A 24,208-nucleotide genomic window follows, 5' to 3' on the forward strand; every position below is an offset into this window, starting at 1 on the left:
TCTGAAATGTTATCTTAAATGTATGTATGTATGTATGTATGTATGTATGTGTGTATGTGTGTGTGTGTGTGTGTGTATGTATGTATGTGTGTGTGTGTGTGTGTGTGTGTATGTATGTATGTATGTATGTGTGTATGTGTGTGCGTGTGCGTGCGTGCGCGAGCAAGCCTGTTTTTGTGTGGCGCCTACATATATATATTTCTCTGTATATTGCTTGTGTTATATATACAGGGGAAAAATTTACAGTAGACTACCTTTAAAACAAATACGCTTATAACGCACAAACTGATATAAAGCATGGTGGCAGTGTAACTACTGTGTCAGTCAGAATGTGTATAACGAACTACGGATATGAAAACTAGCGTTCCATTTGAGTTACTCTATTTTAAAGCTTATATTACTGACGGCGCTGCTACAAGCTACTGTAAATACTGAACAACAAATCTGTTCTGACTCTGTCTCTGACTCTGCATCCCACAAAAGGCACAAACCCATAATCGTGGGTTCAAATGACGTTTCGAGGATTTTCAGCACCATACCTGTGTTCAAGGCTTTCAAATGCCATATGTCTCAGTTCTGCATGATTGCTAGCTTCCCTCCACCCACGCTCACCTGCCCCCCTACCTACTGGAATACCGTTCAAACCTAGCTATTCACTCACTCACTCACTCAGCGATACATGTCAGCAAATGACCCTCCGCGTTACAAGTCTGGTGATCCTCTTTCTGGGACTTGGTCTGCTTCTTACCGACTCGGATGCACGCTTCCTGAAGACTCAGGGCCGTGTTATGATTATATGACTCGCTTCTACTTCGACAACAAGAAAGGTGTCTACAGGAGGTTCGGATATGGAGGTTGTCAAGGGAATTCCAACAACTTCAACATCCTGCATGAATACCAAGCTATATGTGGGGGTACGTATTACTACAGCCATTATACCCACTAACGTATTAGAACAGGGTTTTAAGAGACGACTTATTTTTAAGAGACCTTACGCTCGGCACATTGAATACCCATGTAAAGCACGCTCTACCATCAATACCTCGAAAGCTGTGTGTCGAACACTTATATGCTGCGTAGGCACCAGGCACATTAAGGTATGAATTTCATAATTACAGTATTTACACTACACAAATGAACCTTTCTTGAAGTGTCATGACACAGACTTTCAGGCCAATCATGTCCTGTTGGACGTCGGTGCTTGAACTTGAACATTATATTTTATGTGCAAGGTTACTAGTCGAATTCATCGAAGTCGAGTCAGAATTCATCTTGTTCAATCTCAAGGCCAATGGCTGCACGTGCAATAGGGAACGGCAGTCCGTCTCTCCTCGATACCATCAAAAGAAGGCTGTGTGCTGCTGGACAGTGGGACCTCGTCCGATCACGTGTCCTTTTCTCACAGATAGCCGCGGACAGGAATGTATTGCGTGGTTCATGCTCCAGGAATACTGCAAGTTGATGAAAGACGCAATCTACGACATGTCTTCGATGCCCATTGTCGTCTATTATGACGAGTTATATCGCCAGGGGATTATCCAAGTACATGTAGTTGAAACCTTTGGTGTTGGCTTAGTGATGGTGTGGGGTTGCGTTTCCTGTAACACCGGTGATCAGCATTGTGCCACATTTTGATAACCATCCCTTTGCCAGTCGCTGGATACTCAACTGTATACCTCGCTGCTCTCGATCCGTCAATGCTCATTTGCAGAACAACGCAATCTAAAGAGTATCATTGCCACCAAGGCGCCCCATAAAATATCTGTGGGCATCTTCAACGCCACATCCGAGCTAGATATCCTGCTGTTCAGTATCTGCACAGATCGATGCAGGCATTTCGTGATTAATCATCCCAGTCTAACTGCTGATATATTTCGTATTTCGAATGTCAGTAACGCAGTCAGATATTCTAGAATTATTATCCTCCCACACCGGCAGTTTAACTTTAACAAAGAGAATAACCAGTCTCGATCATTCAGTGAAATCATTACTACAATTACAAAGATAGTGGCAGTAGGTATGGCATGAAACTTGGAGCATAGTAAGGAAATACTCCATTCATATTTACTGGTTTTTCACCTAAGTCGTTTCTCGTATATATGACGAGCATTGAAAGTGTGAAAGGCACGGTGGGACATAGAAAGAAGCAACGGCACCCGTGCATTTGTAGTGTAATGCCATATCACTATTAATCTTAGATAAGCGCGACAATGATTGAGGAAGAATCAATTATCAGTTAATCTACGGGAGACTTTTTGAGCGGAAAAAGGGTATGTAGTTTTACGTCGAACTTAACTCTGTTTTTCAACTCTACACTGAACGGAACTCTATTTTTCAACTCTACACTGAACGAAACTCTATTTTTCAAATCTACACTGAACGAAACTCTATTTTTCAAATCTACACTGAGCTGAACTCTATGTTTCAACTCTACACTGAACGGAACTCTATTTTTTTAACTCTACACTGAACGGAACTCTATTTTTCAACTCTACACTGCAGTGAACTCAGGCCGCAGACAGCGGCGGCATATGAGGTCAGATACACCGGCATGTGAGGTCATATATGTGTTACAATTAAATATATCCGTATGGTTACGTAGAATGTATGTGTAGTTGGGTATTGTGTATATATTGATGAATAAATAATGCATGATATATATATAACGCATATCGTCAAGATCAAGCAAATCTTAATATTTAGGCATGGGCGTGTGCTGTGGTAATTTGATGTTTTTTTTATTTACATTAGCGGATCATAGAATTCTGTTTAATCTTTTTGTTTGAAATTTAGCGATATGTTGTATCGGGTGTATAGTAATATTCTGTTAATGTCCTCCAGGTGTTGACCAATGCAAACAACGTCCAGATCCAGGACATTGCTTTGCCAGCATCCTACGTTTCTTCTATGACCAGTTCAGAGGAACATGCAGACCATTTATCTATGGAGGATGTGGAGGCAACTACAATAACTTCCTCACTAAACAACAGTGTCAGTTCCAGTGCAACTGCTTACCGCTCATTCCCAACAGTCTGGGTTAGGTGGGAAGCCAATGCATTGTGGTCAAAAAGAAGGCGTTTTATTTCACTGAACAATCTGCAGGAATAAATGTTCTGTGGAACTTTAACGTTTGTTATATAAAATCAGGCATAACTTGCGGCTCTTATGTTTAATTAGCTGACCTCATACGAATCGAGGGATGATTTCAACTTTTCACTTTCGAAAGGAATGAGTTTGGATAGAAACCACATTCAATTATTGTATTTTCACAAGTAGCAGTTTGTTGGGGAGAAAATGAACGTGGACATTTGACGTTTTCAGACATGTAGGCTGACAGGAAAAGCATCATAATATTGGAAGGTTCGTAACTGGGACAATCGTATCCCAGGAATCCAAGGGTATTAACAAGTAACTGGTAAACTGGTATCCAAAAGAAACGCCACCAAATATTTTTTCTGGTCTAAAACAAAACGTACGCAAAATATGGTAACATTACGTGTTTTATTGTAAGAAGCAGTCATTCAGCATTTTAAAAGACTGAGTATTTAATGGATAACAAAAAGAAAAACGATGCAGCTTGTGATCTAATATCACATGAATGACACTGGTGCAATATTCAGTATTCGATAACCAGTGCAGAATCGAATAGGAGCTTTTACAAATTTCTGGGCAGCACATATTGTTCAATACCGGATGTGGCCACCCCTATCAGTGATGCAGACCCTAACACGACGTCGAACAGAGTAGGTAAGTCTTTCTGCTTCTTGATTAGGGATACGACACCATTCCTTTTGCAGGGAGCTGCCAAAACGTTTCTTTGGCTCATTTTGACGTTTCCGAATATGACGTCCCAGCTGATGCTCAATTTGGGGACAGATCTTGAAGAGTTTGAACTTGTGTTCGTCAATAACTTTCACTCTTCGCCAGTTTCGCTGCTGCCAGTGTCGCAAAGTCCTGGTTCATTTCGATCTGGCACGTCATGCCCTTGAAAGGTTGATTGGCACGGAGACCTCAATTCCTCAGTTGAAACAGCCGTATATACCCGTCCTCTTTTTGGGTAGTGACCTTCAGTATACCTCTCTTTTGGCCTGTCTGCAGTACTGCCAGTCTGACATAGACAGTGGATTTGCAGCATCCCATGGTCGTAGCCACATGCTCTTGTGTCTGTTCCATCTGTAACATAGCGGTTGCTCTATCCCTCTACTCTGGTGTTAAACGAGGCATGTTCCAGGTTGTCAATCGATTAAAATGATGTGAGAGAATATACCTGGTTAGTTTTTATACCCTAATTTGGTACGGTACCTTTGTGCACAGTTTCTGCTTTATTCTTAAAAATTCGGACTTTTTCACAAAATACAAAATGCAAGTGCAAGTGTTCTCTGGGAATAGATGTGTTGTGTTCGAGAGATGTGTTTTTCGCTATTTTCAAATAGACTGACAATTATTTTGACAATTTACAGTCGTTTTTATTTTGGTGGCGTTCCGTATGACCCCTAGTTCATATTCGGACATTGTTGCTCACCACCATTATGTAAACTGACCATTCTACAAATCGTGTCGACCGCCTCCGCTGTTTACTCTGATGTCGTGCATCATCGACAACGTTAAACCAACAGACCTGCTGGTTGCAACCTTACCGGTGATCGGTATTGGGAGATGATACAAGGTCTCCCTGCGATGTGCCCGCATCGAGTATCCATGCTGAAATTCAACACGAAGAAAACGAATTTCTTCCTCTGGTCAAAAGATGTGAGTTGCTAGGAGAATAAACGGTGCGCCCCTGGCTCGAGGTGTATCTGAAGCGGACATAAAATGTTTACCTTGAAAGAAATGTCTATTGTTAAGATCTGTGTGTGTCTGTCTTGTTCAAATTCGCGGTGGTCCGTAAACAATCGAGTCTGGACCAGTGATCACAAGCACGATTATCGATCTGTTCAAATGGGATACAACAGCACGTGTCGACCAAGTTAGTGAGTTTGATCACTCGATCCCGTTAGTCGCTTCATACGACAAGTATGGGTAGCTGAAGATCATTTCTAACCCGGATCTTCACGGGTTAGGAAATAAAAAGAGGTACGTACGTTGTCTCCTGTGAGTTGGAGATAATACTTCTTTGTGAAAGGGAATATCGTGAACAAAGCCGATCTCAGTGATTGTCATTATTGCTTCAAATAAAATCGATCTCAGTGTCTGTCATTGATATTTGAAACAAAGGCGATCTAAGTGAATGTCAATATTTAAATGCAGCCTGCCGGCCAAATCACGGTCGTTCACTTCACTTACACAAATAAAATCCTTAAATTAGAAACCCATTACTTGTTCTTCACCACAATCTCTCCATGTGGACGGACATCTTTAAGATTTACAGTTGTGGGATAACCGTTCTCTTGTTATGAAGTTCTCTCCATCCTTGTTTTCTTTAAGTTGCAGTTCAAATAGACTACCAATAGATATATGCACTTAAGGAGCTATTTGACATTCACTTTGAGGACGGATTCCAGTGCATTAGTTTGTGACATGTGGGTAAGAAGGAGCCAAACCAAGTAGATCTCGCCAGGTATTTTACCTGAAGCTTCAGATAGATAGATCATGTAATGTAAGTCAATAATGATCCAAGTCCTTTCTCACAAGCAATATATACAAAAGAAGCCCGTGAAAGCATCCGATTAGTTTGAATCATGTAAACAGATGAATACTGACAAATTACGCTTCGCAAGCCTGAGTGATCAGTTGATGACGTCAACTTTCAAACAGTCAGTCTTCCCTTTATGTCAATCTACGACAGCTTGGCTGATGCATGCCGTTGTAGCTCAGTAGTGCTGACGTTGATGCCTTTCATTGGATCATCTGGTCCAGACTAGATTACTAGTATTTACAGACCTTCGTCCCTGGTAGGAATATTGCTGAGTGCGGTGTTCAACAAGGAACAAATTCTACAAAGATATTAAAAGCATCAAACGACTCTCTTGTTCTAAAGCTTTTCGTTCAGCGTTGTCTGAGAGTAGTTATTGAAGGAATGCTCGTGTTAGTAGGAATGGAGATGTGACAGGAGATTTAATATCACGAAAATGATTATATTTCTAGATTTCATTTTCGATGTATTATAGGAACTGATATATTATTATCCTAATTTCTAAAACAAATTTGTCGCTTCTAGCATAAGCCGTGGCTTTACTAAGTGTCTAAGGGTGACTTCATGTTGAAGACTCAGATCATATCAGATGTATGGAATTCAAAAATAGTTTCAACCATTCAGCGTCATTCTTCAGTGTTATAGTTTAATTGTGTCAGATCAAATGCATTTGTATATGTAGAGCCAGGAAAGCAATACCAAAGGCGAGTCTGTCCAGCTACTGATCATTGAAACTGTTTTCGCAATCGCCTAGTGCCGTCCTTTTTTTAATTATCATTTGTGTAATTTCAATCCTTTTTGCCTTTGTCAAGTGAAAATTGTTTCAACGTATTACCAGACTGGTAACGCTTCTTACTGACATATCCTGATGATAATAAATAACAACATCTGTCACAATCGTGTCTGCCTTAACCGTCAAGCCTTTCTAATGAACCTGGGTACATCCTAGACTTTATGCTTGCTTTCTCAGCAGCACTGAAATGTATCTTCACCGGCGATATTGTCAACGCATGGTATGTGTTCGACGTGGAAATAAATAAGACGAATAATGCGTTGACAAAGACGAAGGATAGATTGAGTTCAAAAGATTTGTTGACTATATATACATTGCATGATAAACAGCATGCTAGTGCTGCTCGCCGTCGTCCCTGCGCAGACAGTCAGAATACCAGTCTGCATGACAATACAGATGTGAGCATGTATACAGGTTTTGACAACAATGGACAGGCAAAGACTCAACAATGACAGACAGAGACACAATAGCACATGACGCAGTTGATGTGACGGCAGACCCTGCCGAGGGGGATGATTAATTAGTGAAAGTGGCTGACAAGAAAATGTACACTGCAGTATTGATGAGGATTACGTATGCAGATTAACGTCATGGAAATGATTACAATTAAATCTCACGTGGCTTGGGTGGATGTTTTGTGGTTTTTTTTAGTTTTTTAGAAATACTTGAAGGAAGACTGTTCTGAATTTGACGTTTTGACAATAACACCGACCCCAAGTTAAGGAACACCCAATTTGAGTAGGGACGGGGAGCAAAGGGTTTAGTCTACACAAAAAGCTGATAGAGAACATCTGATTGTGGTGTAATAAATAGTGATTCTGGTGACAGGTGATTCCGTCACGGTCTCCTCCTGTCCCATCCATCATCAACTGAAAAGAGAGTAGACGTTAAGTGGGGACACGGTGTTCAATCACAATCTTCTACGTCAATCAATCATGTTATGTCCCATCAAGGTCGACTATATATACTCTCTTCATAAAGGACAGTTTCAAAAGAGACCTGAGAAAAAATCAGTAAGTTGGTGTTTGCTCTTGATACTTGTGAATTGTAAAAATCATTATTTCCGTTTATAAGAAGTAATTGTTACGGTCAGTGCATAATCTCACTTCGAAACATGAACTCTTTCACAACCTTTAATCATTAAACTCAACGCCTGGTACAAATTAACAAATAAGCATTGAACAGTCAATTCCATCATCACGATAAATGATGATGTTTAATTACAAAATATCCTTAACCTTTGGTGACCGCAAGGCAAAGTTAATACTTTCGTATTATATACTCAATTATGATATGTATAAGATATGAATGTATATAATATATATATATCTGTCTCTCCACAGCGAGATGTCTCTCCACGGTGCAACTCTGATTGCTGTCCTAGCTGGGCTTGTTCTTCTCACCTCAGCCCAGTACCACATTAACCCCTACCGGTGCCAGCTTCCTAAGGCCACAGGTCATTGTTTAGGATCGATTCCGCGGTACTACTTTAACTACCGACTTGGTATATGCGAGAAGTTCATCTACGGAGGCTGTGCCGGAAACTCGAACAACTTCCACACTTTGAATGAATGCCGCGCCGTCTGTGGAGGTACGTGATGATGCAGTAAATGACTGTCCTTATGGATCATGTCATGGAGTGTAGGAAAATATCTATTTGTGCTTGTTTCGTTATGAATCGTGCCATGCAGTGTAGGAAGATATTCACACTGTCAAATCCGTATGTGGGAATACATACCTGGGATTTTGTCTTCAGAGTCTCTTCACATGCACAGGACAGTTCTACTCAAAAATTAAAATCCACTTTTCTTGTTTTTATATAAGTCGGTATCTCCTGTCTGTTGATTATTTTGAAGACTTGTCTGCATGTGTGAGGTATCAGGCAACAAATGGTGAGTGAGTGAGTGAGTGAGTGAGTTTAGTTTTACGTCGCACTTAGCAATATTCCAGCTATATGGCGACGGTCTGTAAATAATCGAGTCTGAACCAGACAATCCAGTGATCAACAACATGAGCATCGATCTGCGCAATTGGGAACCGATGACATGTGTCAACCAAGTCAGCTAGTCTGACCACCCGATCCCGTTAGTCGCCTCTTACGACAAGCATAGTCACCTTTTATGGCAAGCATGGGTTGCTGAAGGCCTATTCTACCCCGGGGCCTTCACGGGTCTCAGGCAACAAATAATGCCTTTTGTGAGTGGCTATACCGCTCCGGCACGCCATGGTTACTATGCCTGTAACGATGCATCCAACTATCGATGAATTGTAAATGATGAGTCTCCGATAGCAATTAATCGAAGAAACGAAAATCTATCGATGATTCGACTGCCTGCGTGATAATCGATAGTTTCGTAACTGACTGTAATTTAATTAAATCTGTCTTTGATTTACTTTTGTTATTTGGGTGCAGTTTATGTTTTATCTGTTTACTTGATCTGGGTTACAAATATTCCTGTCAGTTATTAAGAGAGACGGAAACTATTTCATGCACCGAACCCGGCATATTGTGTCACCAGCGAACGTCTCCATCTCACAACCACCTTTCCATCACCAGTGTCACATCTCACATACTATTTGTAATTTTATTTTATCTTTGCAGTTCCGAGATGATTAATTATAATATATCTTATTTCAGGAGAAGACCTTTGTTTGCAACCTGTTCTTCAAGGTGTTGGCCGGGGATACTACCCTCGGTACTTCTATGACTATTATTCTGGCACCTGCCGAAGATTTGTGTACTCAGGGAGAGGGGGCAACTGCAACAACTTCCACACTCTTCAGGACTGTCAGTTCCAGTGCTGTTAAACTCAGGGAAGCACCGAATGGGTTGCGGAAGTTCCTGGTGCTTCCGGCGAATCAACTTTAACGTGGAGTCGCCAATGCATATTCAGCTTTATATATTCTTACTGTGACACTTGGTAGTGACACTACACAAATATTTTCCATAATAAATGTAACAAGTTATATTCGGACTTGTCATGTATGTACAGCGGCGTCTTGGTCGAATGGCTTGAGAATCTGAAATTTGTTCAGTCTATGAGTTTCATGTTACAGTACGATGTGTACGAACATTTACTCCCTACATAATGTAATGCGACCATCAGTTCAAACGGCACAAATGTCTTTCGTCTGTACAAAATGGCGTGTCTTGAAGTAGTCTCAGTTACAAGGAGAGGTTATGCTGGTATATTAACAACATTCATGTCAACAACACACATTCGAACACACACGTACACAATCTAGAGTAAGATACTTTTTATTATTTAGACGGATGCCTCAGTTTGAAATCGCCAGATATGGACCAAATCGAGGCTAAATGTGGAAGCAACACATTCGGAAAGTTATACACGTTACGTCATTCTATAGCAAGATGTTGGTTACGGACAGATGTGTCATGTTCTGGGCCTGCACCAAACCGAGGCTAAATGCTCAAGCACGTTATCAGTGCCCAACCTGACTACGGTTGCAGTTCCGAGATGATTACAAATGAGACTGCCACGAAGTAGTACATATTGAATCACGCACACATTGTGGTCATTGTGAAGGGATGATGACGGATTGTCATTTCTGATGCCCTTGTACTAGAAACCATGTCTTGTTATTATCTGATGACGTAGATTGTGCGCTTAAGGCGGTTCAGAGACGCAACAGGTAATCAATGTGACACTCTTGTCAAGCACTGGCTCAGAAGCTGTAATGTATGCACATGAAGATTAACCAAGCACCACCCACTTTCTTATATCAGAAAACACTACATGTTGTATGTGCTTTGAAATACAAACACCGCGTGTTAAAATGGTACGATTACATGGTAATAAAAACAATTGCCGTTCAGTAAAACGAGTTTGATCCCGACAAAGCTAAAAGGAAAGATTTTTAATCTTGCATTCGAACCTATGAGAACAAGGACAACATGTATATTGAACGGTGATAAAGTGTTTAAGGACTTGCTTTCAACGGTAATGTATTCCACTGTATACCATTGTTACCATGACACACACCATCAATGCTATAATACATGAAATCTTGACAGTCTCACAGTAAATGAAAAGAACTTCTGAGAATACTAGAAAATTGCAATGTGTGGCTGGGTGAAAGATAAAGTCATCAGAAATATGGACCCCAATTTCTAATGCAAAAGTATTAACATCTACATTTTAATCGTGAAAACAATTCGGCCATTATGCAAAAATATTGTTTTTTCGTTAGTAATGTTCATTTAAACATACTTAAACGTTGAGTAGGCCTGTCACTGCTAACATGCTGGAGGCAAGCAGTGTCCTGTCATTACTTTACATGTGACATTCTTGATGTTTTGACTGTCAAACTGTGGTGTTTGGTTTCATGTTTGTCAGGACCAATTCATGGCGACGTGGTGTGTCACTGACACCTGTGACAAGGAATGTCATCCTTGTCCCTGTTGTCCATGACATCACAGTTTAACCCCGCACGTGGAATGTCGTTAGTGGTGGTTGCTGCGGAAGATAAAAGGCGTCAATGATGGTAACCGATGGAGTCGAGTCAAATGTGTTTAGTATGGACATGATTTGGATGGTGCATCTTTAGATTCAGCCTGATGGTCTTAATCAGGATTCGTTTTGTAGTTGGGTTTTGTTTGTTGTTTATAGCCACATGTGCATTCAGCAGCATTCCACCAATACGGCTGTGGTCAGTAAATAATCGAGTATGGGCTATATAATCCAGTGATCATCACCAAGAGTCCATTATTCACAGATAGTTTAATTTGCTTCTTGTTACCCTCCTTTTGAGCATCATACTAAGGTCAGGACAGGGGTCACAATACCGCAAGTGGGTGCTTGCCTGAATAAACCCTACAGTACACTGGAGGAGGATTTTGTTGTAACTCCCGACATAGGCTACAATGTTGTTTTAGAACACACATTCAAACGGAAATTCACTATGAGTGAGTTACGTTTTAAGGTGCACAGATCACCAATAAATAGGCGAGATGTGTTTGTAGGACGAGAAATGGACTTTACACACCAGGTATGCGTACCTGTGGCGAATACTATAGACAGTCAAGGGTTTAATCACAAGGCTAACCTACCTTTCCTTTTGTTGTGAGCTTGCGTAAGTACGTGCAATATACACGTATTACTATTTGCAAATAATATGGGTTCTTCCTTACGATGACAAGGGTGGTGACGAGGAAGTGTGGGTAAATTTCTCAGCATCCAGCCTCGAATAGCATCACCATCGAATAGCATGACAAACATGTATGTTTTTTTATTTTGTTGTCAAGTCCAATTGTTGATATTCATTAAGTTCATTCTTGGTGTAAATGTCGCGACATAAATGTTTCCACTGTCATGGGAAATAAAATATTATTTCATTTTAATTGTGGCATGTGACATGCAATGGAAGACCACCACCCTATATAACTGTCCTCACTATCTCCACGTGCATCCTGTTGCTCGACGTTTGCCGGTAGGTGTGGAGCAATTATTTCTGTTTCTCTCGTGCAAATGGCCATCGGCCGCATAAGTGCTTTCAAGATCTTCTTCGTTTCGCTACAATATTCAGCACTTGGACTAAGTACTTTTGAAGCTTTCAAATGATCATGTGTGTGCGTGTGCGTGTGCGTGTGCGTGTGCGTGTGATCATGAACATTTTCGAAGATGACGTGTTAAAAGCCGACATGGCGTATGATACAATTATGTATGCATAGCTTGTATCCTGATGTATCTTGGCTTGCTAATGATGAGGTCACCGTGTGGATATGATATTTCAGTTTCTGTTATCCAAATGTCCATCGAACTCCTACTGCTTTCAAATAATCATGCAGAATATTTTCAAATGTGACGAGTCAAAAACTGATGTATAATATGATATAATTCAGTATATCTAATTTGTACCGTGACTTACCTCAACTTGTTAATAATGTGGTAACCGGTTTGACAGACACACCTCTTCAAAATCACAGTTCGGCACTGATTCACAAACGCGTTCTATGACATGGTCCAAATCCTTGTGAATTTTCACATGGGTTGCCAATTACTGGGATCCACACGCTTATCTATTTGCGTACATACAGTGTCATGCTATTATTGCATATGTCAGGTTAAAGGTACAGCATTCAAGGCCTCAGTAAAGCTTTAAAGACGTTTTACGGTAGAGTGTTCCAAACCTGATGCACCAGTGACTAAAATGATGTCCGATGAAATTTTGACTGCATATTTTATAAAATACGTTCTCGAAGTATTTCAGGTTAACATTTAACTGTCTGTGGGTCACGATATACTCACCTTTTCGTGAGCCCCTGATATCAATATTATTTCATAGTAACTCATAAACACATTCTCTGCCATCGTATTGCATGGTGACAATAACTGGATTGTCTGGTCCAGACTCGATATGCTTACAAAAAACATACAGCTGTTTAACACTGCTGAAGGAAAATATCTGCTGATGACATAATCACCACTGAACAATCGACTCCACTTTTAGCAGAGGCTTCTTGTGAATGTGGATTTTGCCGCTTCAGTTTATATTAAGTTGTTCAACGGGTTGATTGTAGAAAACCCAATATGTTACGGCTTTCTTCTCACGTTAATCTAACCAGGCATGACGCAGTAAATTTGTGAGTCGGGTTTGAAGCCGATTAACAGGATTAGACTCATCCCGTCGTGTCTGATCGATAGGGGAGGAAAACGCGAAATCAAGTCTCTGATGTTAGCCAGCGAGCGCGTATAACGCTGACAAACCTAGAAACAATCGGGGCGAACAGGGATTCAAACCCACATACACGCGTCTCTGGCTTTTCCAAGGGACGCAACTCTTTACAGCGGTGTACATCGACGCAAACGATACTGCCAACCATGTGATCCACCACCGTCATGAGGCTAAAGTGAACGAAAACTTTGAAGCCAGTTCACTCAGTGAAATGTCTGTTTAGATCACGACTGAATTATGGCGTTGTCCTTCTGCCAGCTGGGTTTGGTGTTGGTATTCTTTGGTCTGACCTCAGCCAAATATCATGATGGTAAGTACGCCTTTGTAAAGTTCACTTAGCTAGTGAAAACAGCTGAGCCAATATACTACTTCCTGACCCGTGAACTCAATAACTGACAATAGTTTAAAAATGGAGGACGCTGTTGTTTGACAAATTCAAAAAAGTGAAAGTGGAAAAAGTGAAACAAAAGTTGGTCAAGAGAAGTATTACATTGATGTCTGTTTGTAAACCTTAACTGTCAAAGACGATGACGATCACAAAACAGTACTTAAAAAAGTTATCACGTCAAATAAAGGGCTAAAGTAGATGTGCCACACATCTGGAATTCATGACGATCCAGGTCAAAATTGGTCTTCAGTAACCATTGCTTGTCGTAACGATATCGGGTGGTCTGACTAAGCTGACACGTGTCATCGGATCCCAGTAAGTAATAATTTTATTCATGTACATGTCACTATACAGTTACAGAGCATGATAACGACAGGAGCGTAAATGTGTAAGTAGTGTTCCTGTTGTGACTCAGTCTAAGTAAACTTAGTCTCAGTATTATTCGTTACACTCCAGGCCTATATTGAGTCTAACAAACCCCAGTAGGAGGTAGGCAAAACTGTAGCGCAAATCGGGATGCGCAGCATAGAGAAAATGACAAGTCTTCGTTTTAGCGAGTTGAGCGAGCAAAAGTTGGCTCCCTCGTTTTCGGATCGAAAAATATTTTTCATGTAAAAGATATCGCCACCATCAAAGGTACACTCAAATTTCCTCACTTAGTTGTGTTCTCAGATTTTCAGTGTTTAATAATTACTCACATGAAATAAGTTTTGTTCAACATTTTAAGTGTCACTCGTTGTATTCAGATCGTTCTTTCAAATATATATATATCAGTGTCGAGCGCCTATGGCACAGTTTGGGTTCAAAATTTCTTTTTGCACGATCAGTGGTAATGGGATGGTTCGTTTCTATTGAATTCAACAACTAGACTCCACGTTCAGATGTTGACAGTTACTAGGGTCACAAATCGATTGCCTATATTCATGTGTATCATATGATGAACAGTTTACTTCCATTTTCATCTGTTTGTATCGGTGCGTCAGGATACGCACATCGCAGATACGCACACCGCAAGCACGTGCGTATTTATTACGTGCTTACGTGTGCAAGCATAATTATTTGATATCAATTAACAAACACGCTTACAACATAACCTGGATCTGGTAGATATTTGTTTATTTTTGTTCAATGATTTACCTGTCCCTGTCTATAGGTACAACTTGATTAGTGTTTCATCACTGCTTGAACTTCATATTATACAAGCCCGTCGCCATATAGCTGGAATATTGCTGAGCGCGACGTAAAACTACATCTCTCACTCATTCATATTATACTCGTGATTTCAGTGTGCCAGCTGCCCAAAGACTCTGGACCATGTTATGGTTATTTCCCACAGTACTACTTCAACAGTAGGACCTGTCTCTGTGAGAAGTTCGTGTACGGAGGGTGTCAGGGGAATGCCAACAATTTCGACACTCTGGAGGACTGCAGGCGTAGATGTGGAGGTAGAGTAATGTGTAGTGATACGACACTGTGGAGGACTGCAGGCGTAGATGTGGAGGTAGAGTAATGTGTAGTGATACGACACTGTGAAGGACTGCAGGCGTAGATGTGGAGGTAGAGTAATGTGTAGTGATACGACACTGTGGAGGACTGCAGGCGTAGATGTGGAGGTAGAGTAATGTGTAGTGATACGACACTGTGGAGGACTGCAGGCGTAGATGTGGAGGTAGAGTAATGTGTAGTGATACGACACTGTGGAGGACTGCAGGCGTAGATGTGGAGGTAGAGTAATGTGTAGTGATACGACACTGTGGAGGACTGCAGGCGTAGATGTGGAGGTAGAGTAATGTGTAGTGATACGACACTGTGGAGGACTGCAGGCGTAGATGTGGAGGTAGAGTAATGTGTAGTGATACGACACTGTGGAGGACTGCAGGCGTAGATGTGGAGGTAGAGTAATGTGTAGTGATACGACACTGTGGAGGACTGCAGGCGTAGATGTGGAGGTAGAGTAATGTGTAGTGATACGACACTGTGGAGGACTGCAGGCGTAGATGTGGAGGTAGAGTAATGTGTAGTGATACGACACTGTGGAGGACTGCAGGCGTAGATGTGGAGGTAGAGTAATGTGTAGTGATACGACACTGTGGAGGACTGCAGGCGTAGATGTGGAGGTAGAGTAATGTGTAGTGATACGACACTGTGGAGGACTGCAGGCGTAGATGTGGAGGTAGAGTAATGTGTAGTGATACGACACTGTGGAGGACTGCAGGCGTAGATGTGGAGGTAGAGTAATGTGTAGTGATACGACACTGTGGAGGACTGCAGGCGTAGATGTGGAGGTAGAGTAATGTGTAGTGATACGACACTGTGGAGGACTGCAGGCGTAGATGTGGAGGTAGAGTAATGTGTAGTGATACGACACTGTGGAGGACTGCAGGCGTAGATGTGGAGGTAGAGTAATGTGTAGTGATACGACACTGTGGAGGACTGCAGGCGTAGATGTGGAGGTAGAGTAATGTGTAGTGATACGACACTGTGGAGGACTGCAGGCGTAGATGTGGAGGTAGAGTAATGTGTAGTGATACGACACTGTGGAGGACTGCAGGCGTAGATGTGGAGGTAGAGTAATGTGTAGTGATACGACACTGTGGAGGACTGCAGGCGTAGATGTGGAGGTAGAGTAATGTGTAGTGATACGACACTGTGGAGGACTGCAGGCGTAGATGTGGAGGTAGAGTAATGTGTAGTGATACGACACTGTGGAGGACTGCAGGCGTAGATGTGGAGGTAGAGTAATGTGTAGTGATACGACACTGTGGAGGACTGCAGGCGTAGATGTGGAGGTAGAGTAATGTGTAGTGATACGACACTGTGGAGGACTGCAGGCGTAGATGTGGAGGTAGAGTAATGTGTAGTGATACGACACTGTGGAGGACTGCAGGCGTAGATGTGGAGGTAGAGTAATGTGTAGTGATACGACACTCTGGAGGACTGCAGGCGTAGATGTGGAGGTAGAGTAATGTGTAGTGATACGACACTGTGGAGGACTGCAGGCGTAGATGTGGAGGTAGAGTAATGTGTAGTGATACGACACTGTGGAGGACTGCAGGCGTAGATGTGGAGGTAGAGTAATGTGTAGTGATACGACACTGTGGAGGACTGCAGGCGTAGATGTGGAGGTAGAGTAATGTGTAGTGATACGACACTGTGGAGGACTGCAGGCGTAGATGTGGAGGTAGAGTAATGTGTAGTGATACGACACATTGTATTGTGTGAAATAGGTTGAGGTTGCTACTTACATATATCAATTGGGTGACCACATCATAAAAGCGTTCTATCGTCACGCCGAAATCCCGGGTTGGATTCCCCCATGTTTAGCCTGTATCAGGTGCCTCGTGTACATATTCCTGGAATACAGTGTACTCTGTATAATTCCGTCTCTTTCTATCTCGGATTTCTCTGAAAATCGGTCTGAGATTACGGTCCCGAATTCAATACTACATATTATCATAAAATCATCTCTCTATAATCCGGACTTTCTCTATGTCGGATCTCGGACAGAAGTCTCGGCCCGACAGACTAACTTACTTTTTTGAGTGGCATTTTAGAAGTTGAGGTGTACAAATAGGACAAATTGTTATGGATAACAGACTAACTTACTATGAAAACAAACCCTATAATCCCAACTGAGTACCATAGACAGCCAGTCGGACAATTAACGGTTAACTCGGCCCGACAGACTAACTTACTTTGAAAACAAACACTATAATCCCGACTGAGTAGCGGTACATAGCGGCACTTATTTTGATTATTGGCAACTCACATTAACCTCGGTTATTACTGAGATAACACTGTTAACTCAGTGTCACTCTCGACACCTGTTAAAAGACTTCAAGCGCCTGACATGAACATTACATGCTAAAATGGCGGACCGACCAATAAAACGTCGTCGATTTGAGCTGCCGCTTGGCACAAAGATAAAGTTGATCGAAGATTCCGAAACTCTTCCCGAACCCCTTCAGAAAGACTTAAGCACACTCACTCAGTCAGTATATTAAAAACGGCAAATAGTATTTTAAAAGCATGTTCGTTATGACGGACATTTTTAATACTTCAACATGTTATTGTATTACGTAACAGCAGATGACCCGTGGAGGTCCGGGGTAGAATAGGCCTTCAGCAACCCATACTTGCCATAACAGGCGACTATGCTTGTCGAGTGGTCAGGTTCGCTGACTTGGTTGACAGATGTCATCGGTTCCCATTTGCGCAGATCGATGCTTATGCTGTTGATCACTGGATTGTCTGGTCCAGACTCCATTATTTACAGACCACCGCTATATAGCTTGACTATTGCTGAGTGCGGCGTAAAACTAAACTCACTAAAACACTGTAACAGCAGATGAAATTTATTTTTCCAGAAAAGATAACTCTATTCATGCTGGATACATACACATCTCCCTTTATTATTTAGGTGTAATGAGAATGATAAGATTCATTAGTATCTTTTATTTTAGGATAACCGAAAGAACATTAAACCATGAAAATAGAAAAATGGTGTAATATATCAATGATTCAAATGATTATGATATTTACAGATTCTGAAAAATATATGCAATTTAAGACAACTTACACGTGTTACGGTTAAGAATTTACCGTGACAAAAGACGTAAGAAATCCCCTTGTGAACCAGCAAAACAGAACAAAGACAAGTCATAAACGTTCACATTATGTATTATTATGCAACGAGAGCAAGGTATACAAAGTCACAAGTCAGTTCCACAATACTGATTTCTAGTCCAATTCAAGAGAGACAAAATCTAAGTCAATGGGACACAAGATATAATATAGCAAACTCACTAAAGTCTCAGTACGAGAGATAATCACTATGGAGAATGTAAACACAGCGATCGATCTGACAGCAGATAATGTAGATTCAAGCGGATTTTGATGATCAAGCGTTGCAGTGATGTATCTTCCAGTTAATATGAATGAGTGTCATTTTCAACACGGCAACCAGCCTTTCTATATATTTACTCAGTCATTTCCCGAAAGTTCGGGCACATAAGGCAATCGTCAACGCTGTAAAATGCCCTCGAATAAGTCTCCCGAAAGTAAACACATAGAAAACTAGGAGCAGATAAATTCCGGAAAACCAGAATTCTAAAAGTGTTGACCATCTATTAAAACGAAATGTGACCCATTATATTAAATATTCAAGTCACTAAACATTGTGACCCAATGATAATTGTTACTGAATTAATAACAAAATATACAGAAAATACACATTCGTAACACACGTTCCGTCTTTGTTACCCTGAACATCTCTTCATTATATTAAATCTAATGGTTTACAGTGTATTAATCTATACATAGTATTCTCTCTTTAGATGTACGACATAACAATGGCACATTATCATTATTTATAATGTATGTTTCTCTGCCGCTTTCTTGTCTTTTATGTAACAGTTGCATTTGCGTGTGTGCATGTGTGGTTGTAGTCATAGCGTTGGTGGTGGTATTAATCTTTGTAAGTTTTCAACAGATCTAATGCGTGTTTCTCTCCACTTTGTGTCCAGGCGGTGACCTCTGCACTCTCCCCAGAGATCCTGGTCCTTGTGACGACGATATCCCCAGATGGTGGTACAACAAACGCACAAACAGATGTCAGAGATTCAGCTATGGGGGCTGTGAAGGGAACGCCAACAACTTTAAAACGCTGTACGAATGTCGTTTCCAGTGTCGAAGAGGATGGACATATTAAAGCTTACACAGCCTTAAACAATGTACAGCTGTACTTCCAGCATCTGTCCAGGATAACTTGGACGTTGTAACCAATAAAACCTGATAGATGTAATTCCTACTGTGTTTGGTGACATGTTTGGAGCCCGAAATCAACCGGTTGTTTAATGAGTCTATGTCTGTGTGTTGGTGCTTCACTGTATAATTTGACCTTTGCCACCGATTCGATGATACATGACATAAATATGCTCAGGTTGAAGGTTCCTCCAAAGATACACAATGATACTAAAAATAATAACTGCTTCTAGGACACAAATATCACAGGTAATACTGTGTAGTTAAGTCGCCATGTATAAAGCGCATAGGGCGACTAACGGTGGTTGGAGCATGTCATCGTATGTCTTTTGGGATGATGGATCTTCATGACGTCAGTAACTATAGTGTCTAGTTCAGACTCGATTACAGACCGACGTCATATTGCCGGAACACTGCTGGCTGAGGCGTCCAAACAAACAGTATAAAGATTTCCTATTACCGGAGTCTTGTTTTCGTAGTCCTTTCTTCCAATACAAAGACTTCCACAAACAACTGAGCTGGAACTTCAATTGATTATACACTCTCATGCACGGTCGTCCAAGCATATACGGTATGTCATAACGGCATGTAGATAGCAATGTATTCATGAATCTTGCTTACAAAGGCGCTTACTCTAAAGATCTAATGACCATTTTGTAGCACATGTGTAAGTTTTACATTAAAATGCATGCATATTTTACTAACGATCGATTCGTGCGATAGCCAGTTGTTGATAAACTAATTTCAATGCACATTTTCCAATTTTTGGACAGTTACAAGATGTACTGTGATATTATATTTTTATTGTAGTTGCACCTTGAAAGATGTTTTGGAGACGGGTGACCCACGAGCGGTTGTTCTAAGAAATTCTCACTGAGTGTGGAAACAAAAGCAATAAGCAAGATTCTTGAGGGGTACTTACAAGTTGGTGACTATATAGGACGAGTATACAGATGGCGACTCCTTTACAGTATAACATGACGTTCAGGGCTAATTCTTGGTGCAGAAAACAATAGATTTACAAGAAGCCAAGTACATACATGTATATACAATCATCACAGAGGAACGATCAAAAACCAGTTATAAGAAATGAGTATGCTTCATTGGAGTCGATTACGACAAATCTCTCTGTTATGTTTGTTATAGAAATGCAAGCCAGTTATGTCAAAGATGTTCCCTCTACTGTGGGAGGGACCCCACAATCACATGTAGAAAAGGATTTACACTGCTAATAAGTTTGTTTGTTTGTTTGTTTTCTGTTTGTATTTTACAGTTTCATTTGGGGCGCCCTCTTTCTTTGTTATGGGTGGGGTGGGGAGGGAGAGGTGGGAGGTTGGGGTGTGGGTGGGGTTGTCACAATCCAAATACTGACATTAATAAAGTGCACTCCTACCTGCCGCGCCGGCGTGTTGAGGTGAAACATGGAACTGTCACACTGTGAAATAAAATAATAATTCATTTTTAACTTGACATGTGACATGCCACCCTATATAAATGTCCTCAGTATATCAAAGTGCATCCTGTTGCTCGACGTTTGCCGGTAGGTGTGGAACAATTATTTTTGTTTCTCTCATGCAAATGGCCATCGGCCGCATAGCGCTTTCAAGATCTTCGTTACGCTACAATATTCAGCACTTGGACTAAGTACTTTTCAAGCTTTCAAATGATCATGTGTGTGCGTGTGCGTGTGCGTGTGCGTGTGCGTGTGCGTGTGCGTGTGCTTGTACGTGTGCGTGTGATCATGAACATTGTCGAGGATAACGTGTTAAAAGCCGACATGGCGTATGATACAATTATGTATACATTACTTGTATCCTGTATCTTGCCTTGCTAATGATGAGGTCGCCATGGGACCGGGTGCACTTTTTCAACCCCTGAGTATTCAACGGTTATTTGAAAACACATTATCATGATATAGTTCTCTATTCTAATGGACTTTCTTGTGATCATGAAAGGGTTTTGACGAGTCTAGAGTTTTACCACTGTCTAGAACAGATACGCTCTTCTTTAGAAATACACATCCGTATCCCACAGTCAGATGGTTCTGGCTTTTCCAATGGACGCAACTCTTTACAGCAGTGTGCATCGACGCAAACGACACTGTCGCCCATGCAACCCGCGACCGTCATGAGGCTAAAGTGAAGTTTTGTCTGTTAAAGCATTGAAGCCAGCTCACTCAGTGAAATGTCTGTTTAGATCACGACTGAATTATGGCGTTGTCCTTCTGCCAGCTGGGTTTGTTGTTGTTATTCGTCGGTCTGACCTCAGCCAAATATCATGATGGTAAGTACAAGTACACCTTTCACAGTTAACCATCCATTCATGCATATATTTATTTAGCGCCTGTAATCCTCATAGGTACTTTGTATATTCCCTTGATCACTGGATGTATATCTCAACGGCACATGGTATTTTCAACCTCCCCTCCCTGGGGATCATACAACTCGTTCAGCCATGTTGACTCGCCATGTTATTGTGGCTTTCCCACATAGTCACAATACTTTGTCCAAGTTTACTGTATGTTGCTGTACCCGCATTTAGGTGTTTGCATGTTTTCATGTGGCGCAATGTGGTGTCTAACCAAACGCTTCTATTAAGTGTTTACAGGGTTGTGTTACTGTACACTAGGGGTTGTGACAACACTGAGATAGTCAGCACACAAAGTTGACTCCAAGGTGTTAACACCCGGTCACAGGTGGGCTCGATCACGGCACCTTAAGCTTCCTGGGTCACTAGCCTAGCGTCTTAGACAACTCGCAAACCACGCATCTGTGAGGCCTTTGAACATATACTGAAGACAGCTGAACCAGTACCCTCCTTCCTGACCCATGAGCTCAATGCAGGGCAATAGGTCAAAAAGGGTGTCGATATTACTTGACTAATTCAAAAGGAGAAAGAAACAAATCTTAGCCAAGAGAAGTCATGCTTTAATGTCTTTTTGCAAATTCCGGTAAACGAAAAAAAACCCAATCAATTAGAATCCCTAAACGTACACAATAGATATGTAACAGTCTAGTTACTATCACAGCAGCTAAATGGTAAAGTAGATGTGTCACTCAGCTGGAAGCAGTGTAGATCTGGGTTAGAAGTGGCCATTAGCAACCAATGCTATTCGCAAAATGTGAGTAACGGGATCGGGTTTCTTTAGAAATGATTTACCCTCCGTCTATAATTACATGTTGATTAGTGTTTCATGCACTGCTGGAACTTAATATACACACTTTGATTTCAGTGTGCCAGCTGCCCAGAGACCCTGGCCCATGCAGAGCGTACATCCCACTGTACTACTTCAACAGTAGGACCTGTCTCTGTGAGAAGTTCGTGTACGGAGGGTGTCAGGGGAATGCCAATAGATTCGACACTGTGGAGGACTGCAGGCGTAGATGTGGAGGTAGAGTAATGTGTAGTGATACGACACTGTGGAGGACTGCAGGCGTAGATGTGGAGGTAGAGTAATGTGTAGTGATAATACGTCGATTCCTTACGTGGTATTCCTGGATGTGTGTGTGTGTGCGTGCGTGTGTGTGTGCGTGTGTGTGCTTTTGTGCTTGCGCCTGTGTGCGTGCGTGTGTGTGTGTGTGCAGGGGGGGTGGAGGGGTGTTGGGTTAGTTCGATATATTGAATCTTCACATAGGAACGACGTGTTGGGTCACGTGTCCCCGCCTTGATATTCCTGGATGTGTGCGTGTGTGCGTTAGTGCGTGCTTGTATCGAAACGTTGGGTTAGTTGGATGGTGGCGGTCGTCGTCGTCATGGTGGTAGTGAGGTTGTTGATGCTGTTGATGTTGTTCGTGGTGGTGTTAATCTTGGCATGGGGCCGCGGGGTACCCTGGTGGTTAAAGCGTTGGATCGTCACACCGAAGACCCGGGTTCGAATCCTCACATGGGTGCAATATGTGAGGCCCATTTCTGTTCCCCACTCTGATGTTGCTGTGACATTGCTAAAAGCGGCGTAAAACTAACTCAGCAATCATGGTAGTTCTTCAAAGGGTTTAATACAACATGTTTCTCCCTTTCATGTCCAGGCGGAGACCTCTGCAGTCTCCCCAGAGATTCGGGTCCTTGTGAGGCCGCTATACCCAGATGGTGGTACAACAAACGCACAAACAGATGTCAGAGATTCACCTATGGAGGCTGTGAAGGGAACGCCAACAACTTTAAAACATTGGACGAGTGTCGTTTCCAGTGTCGGAGAAGATCGACATATTAAACCTTACATATCAATAAACAATGTACAGTTACAACGAGGGCGTCTTTCCATGACGATTTGGACGCTGTAACCAATAAAACATAATGTGATTTCCAGCGTGTTTTGTGACATACTGAGACCCCCAAATCAACAGGTTGTTTATTGGGTCGAACGGTTCTTGGTGTTGGTACTTCACTGCAGACTTTGACCTTTGCCACCGATACGATGTCCATGCACATAAATATGCTCTGGTTGAATGTTCCTCCTATGATGCACACTGATAGTAGAAATATTAACTGTGCAATCTACTCGTCATGTAGTAAAGCTTACATGGCGACTCACAGGATCGGGAGGTCAGGTGACTTGATGAATCGTGCCACCGTATCCTAATTTCAGTAATCGACGTCGATCATTATAATGTCTGGCCCAGACTCCAGTACAGACCGATGTCATGTTGGTGGTACATTGCTAACTGTGGCGTAAACAAACAAACAGTATTATGAATTCCACCGGGTAGTCGGACAATTCGGAATGCAAACTGCATTTCGCAGTTGAGGTCCGCATATTTGCCTTATTTTTCCTGAATTCTGTTGATCGTAATGTGTCAAAGAGGACAGATAGTTCCACGATATTACTGATTTCACTTGTTTTATGTACAAACACTTTGAGACAAAGCATTAAACACCTTTCTTTAGCCAAATGGAACAGTGGGGTAGGCTTACGGTTAAAGCGTTCGCTCGCCAAAGA

At 41.7% G+C, this 24,208-nt stretch overlaps 1 protein-coding gene and 1 pseudogene across 1 annotated transcript; both read left to right on the forward strand.

Annotated features, from left to right (window-relative positions):
• The first annotated feature begins 796 nt into the window (after window positions 1-796).
• On the forward strand, window positions 797-3,041 carry LOC137294401 (thrombin inhibitor hemalin-like). The gene is made up of 3 exons (XM_067825405.1): window positions 797-914; window positions 1,712-1,810; window positions 2,842-3,041. The coding sequence occupies exons 1-3, from the start codon at window positions 797-799 to the stop codon at window positions 3,039-3,041; spliced, it is 417 nt and encodes a 138-aa protein (XP_067681506.1).
• Window positions 3,042-3,786: 745 nt separating this feature from the next.
• LOC137294406 (actinia tenebrosa protease inhibitors-like) lies at window positions 3,787-23,577 on the forward strand (annotated as a pseudogene).
• Window positions 23,578-24,208: the final 631 nt, after the last annotated feature.

This window comes from Haliotis asinina, chromosome 8 (genome assembly GCF_037392515.1).
Source record: "Haliotis asinina isolate JCU_RB_2024 chromosome 8, JCU_Hal_asi_v2, whole genome shotgun sequence".
Lineage (NCBI taxonomy): Eukaryota > Metazoa > Mollusca > Gastropoda > Lepetellida > Haliotidae > Haliotis > Haliotis asinina.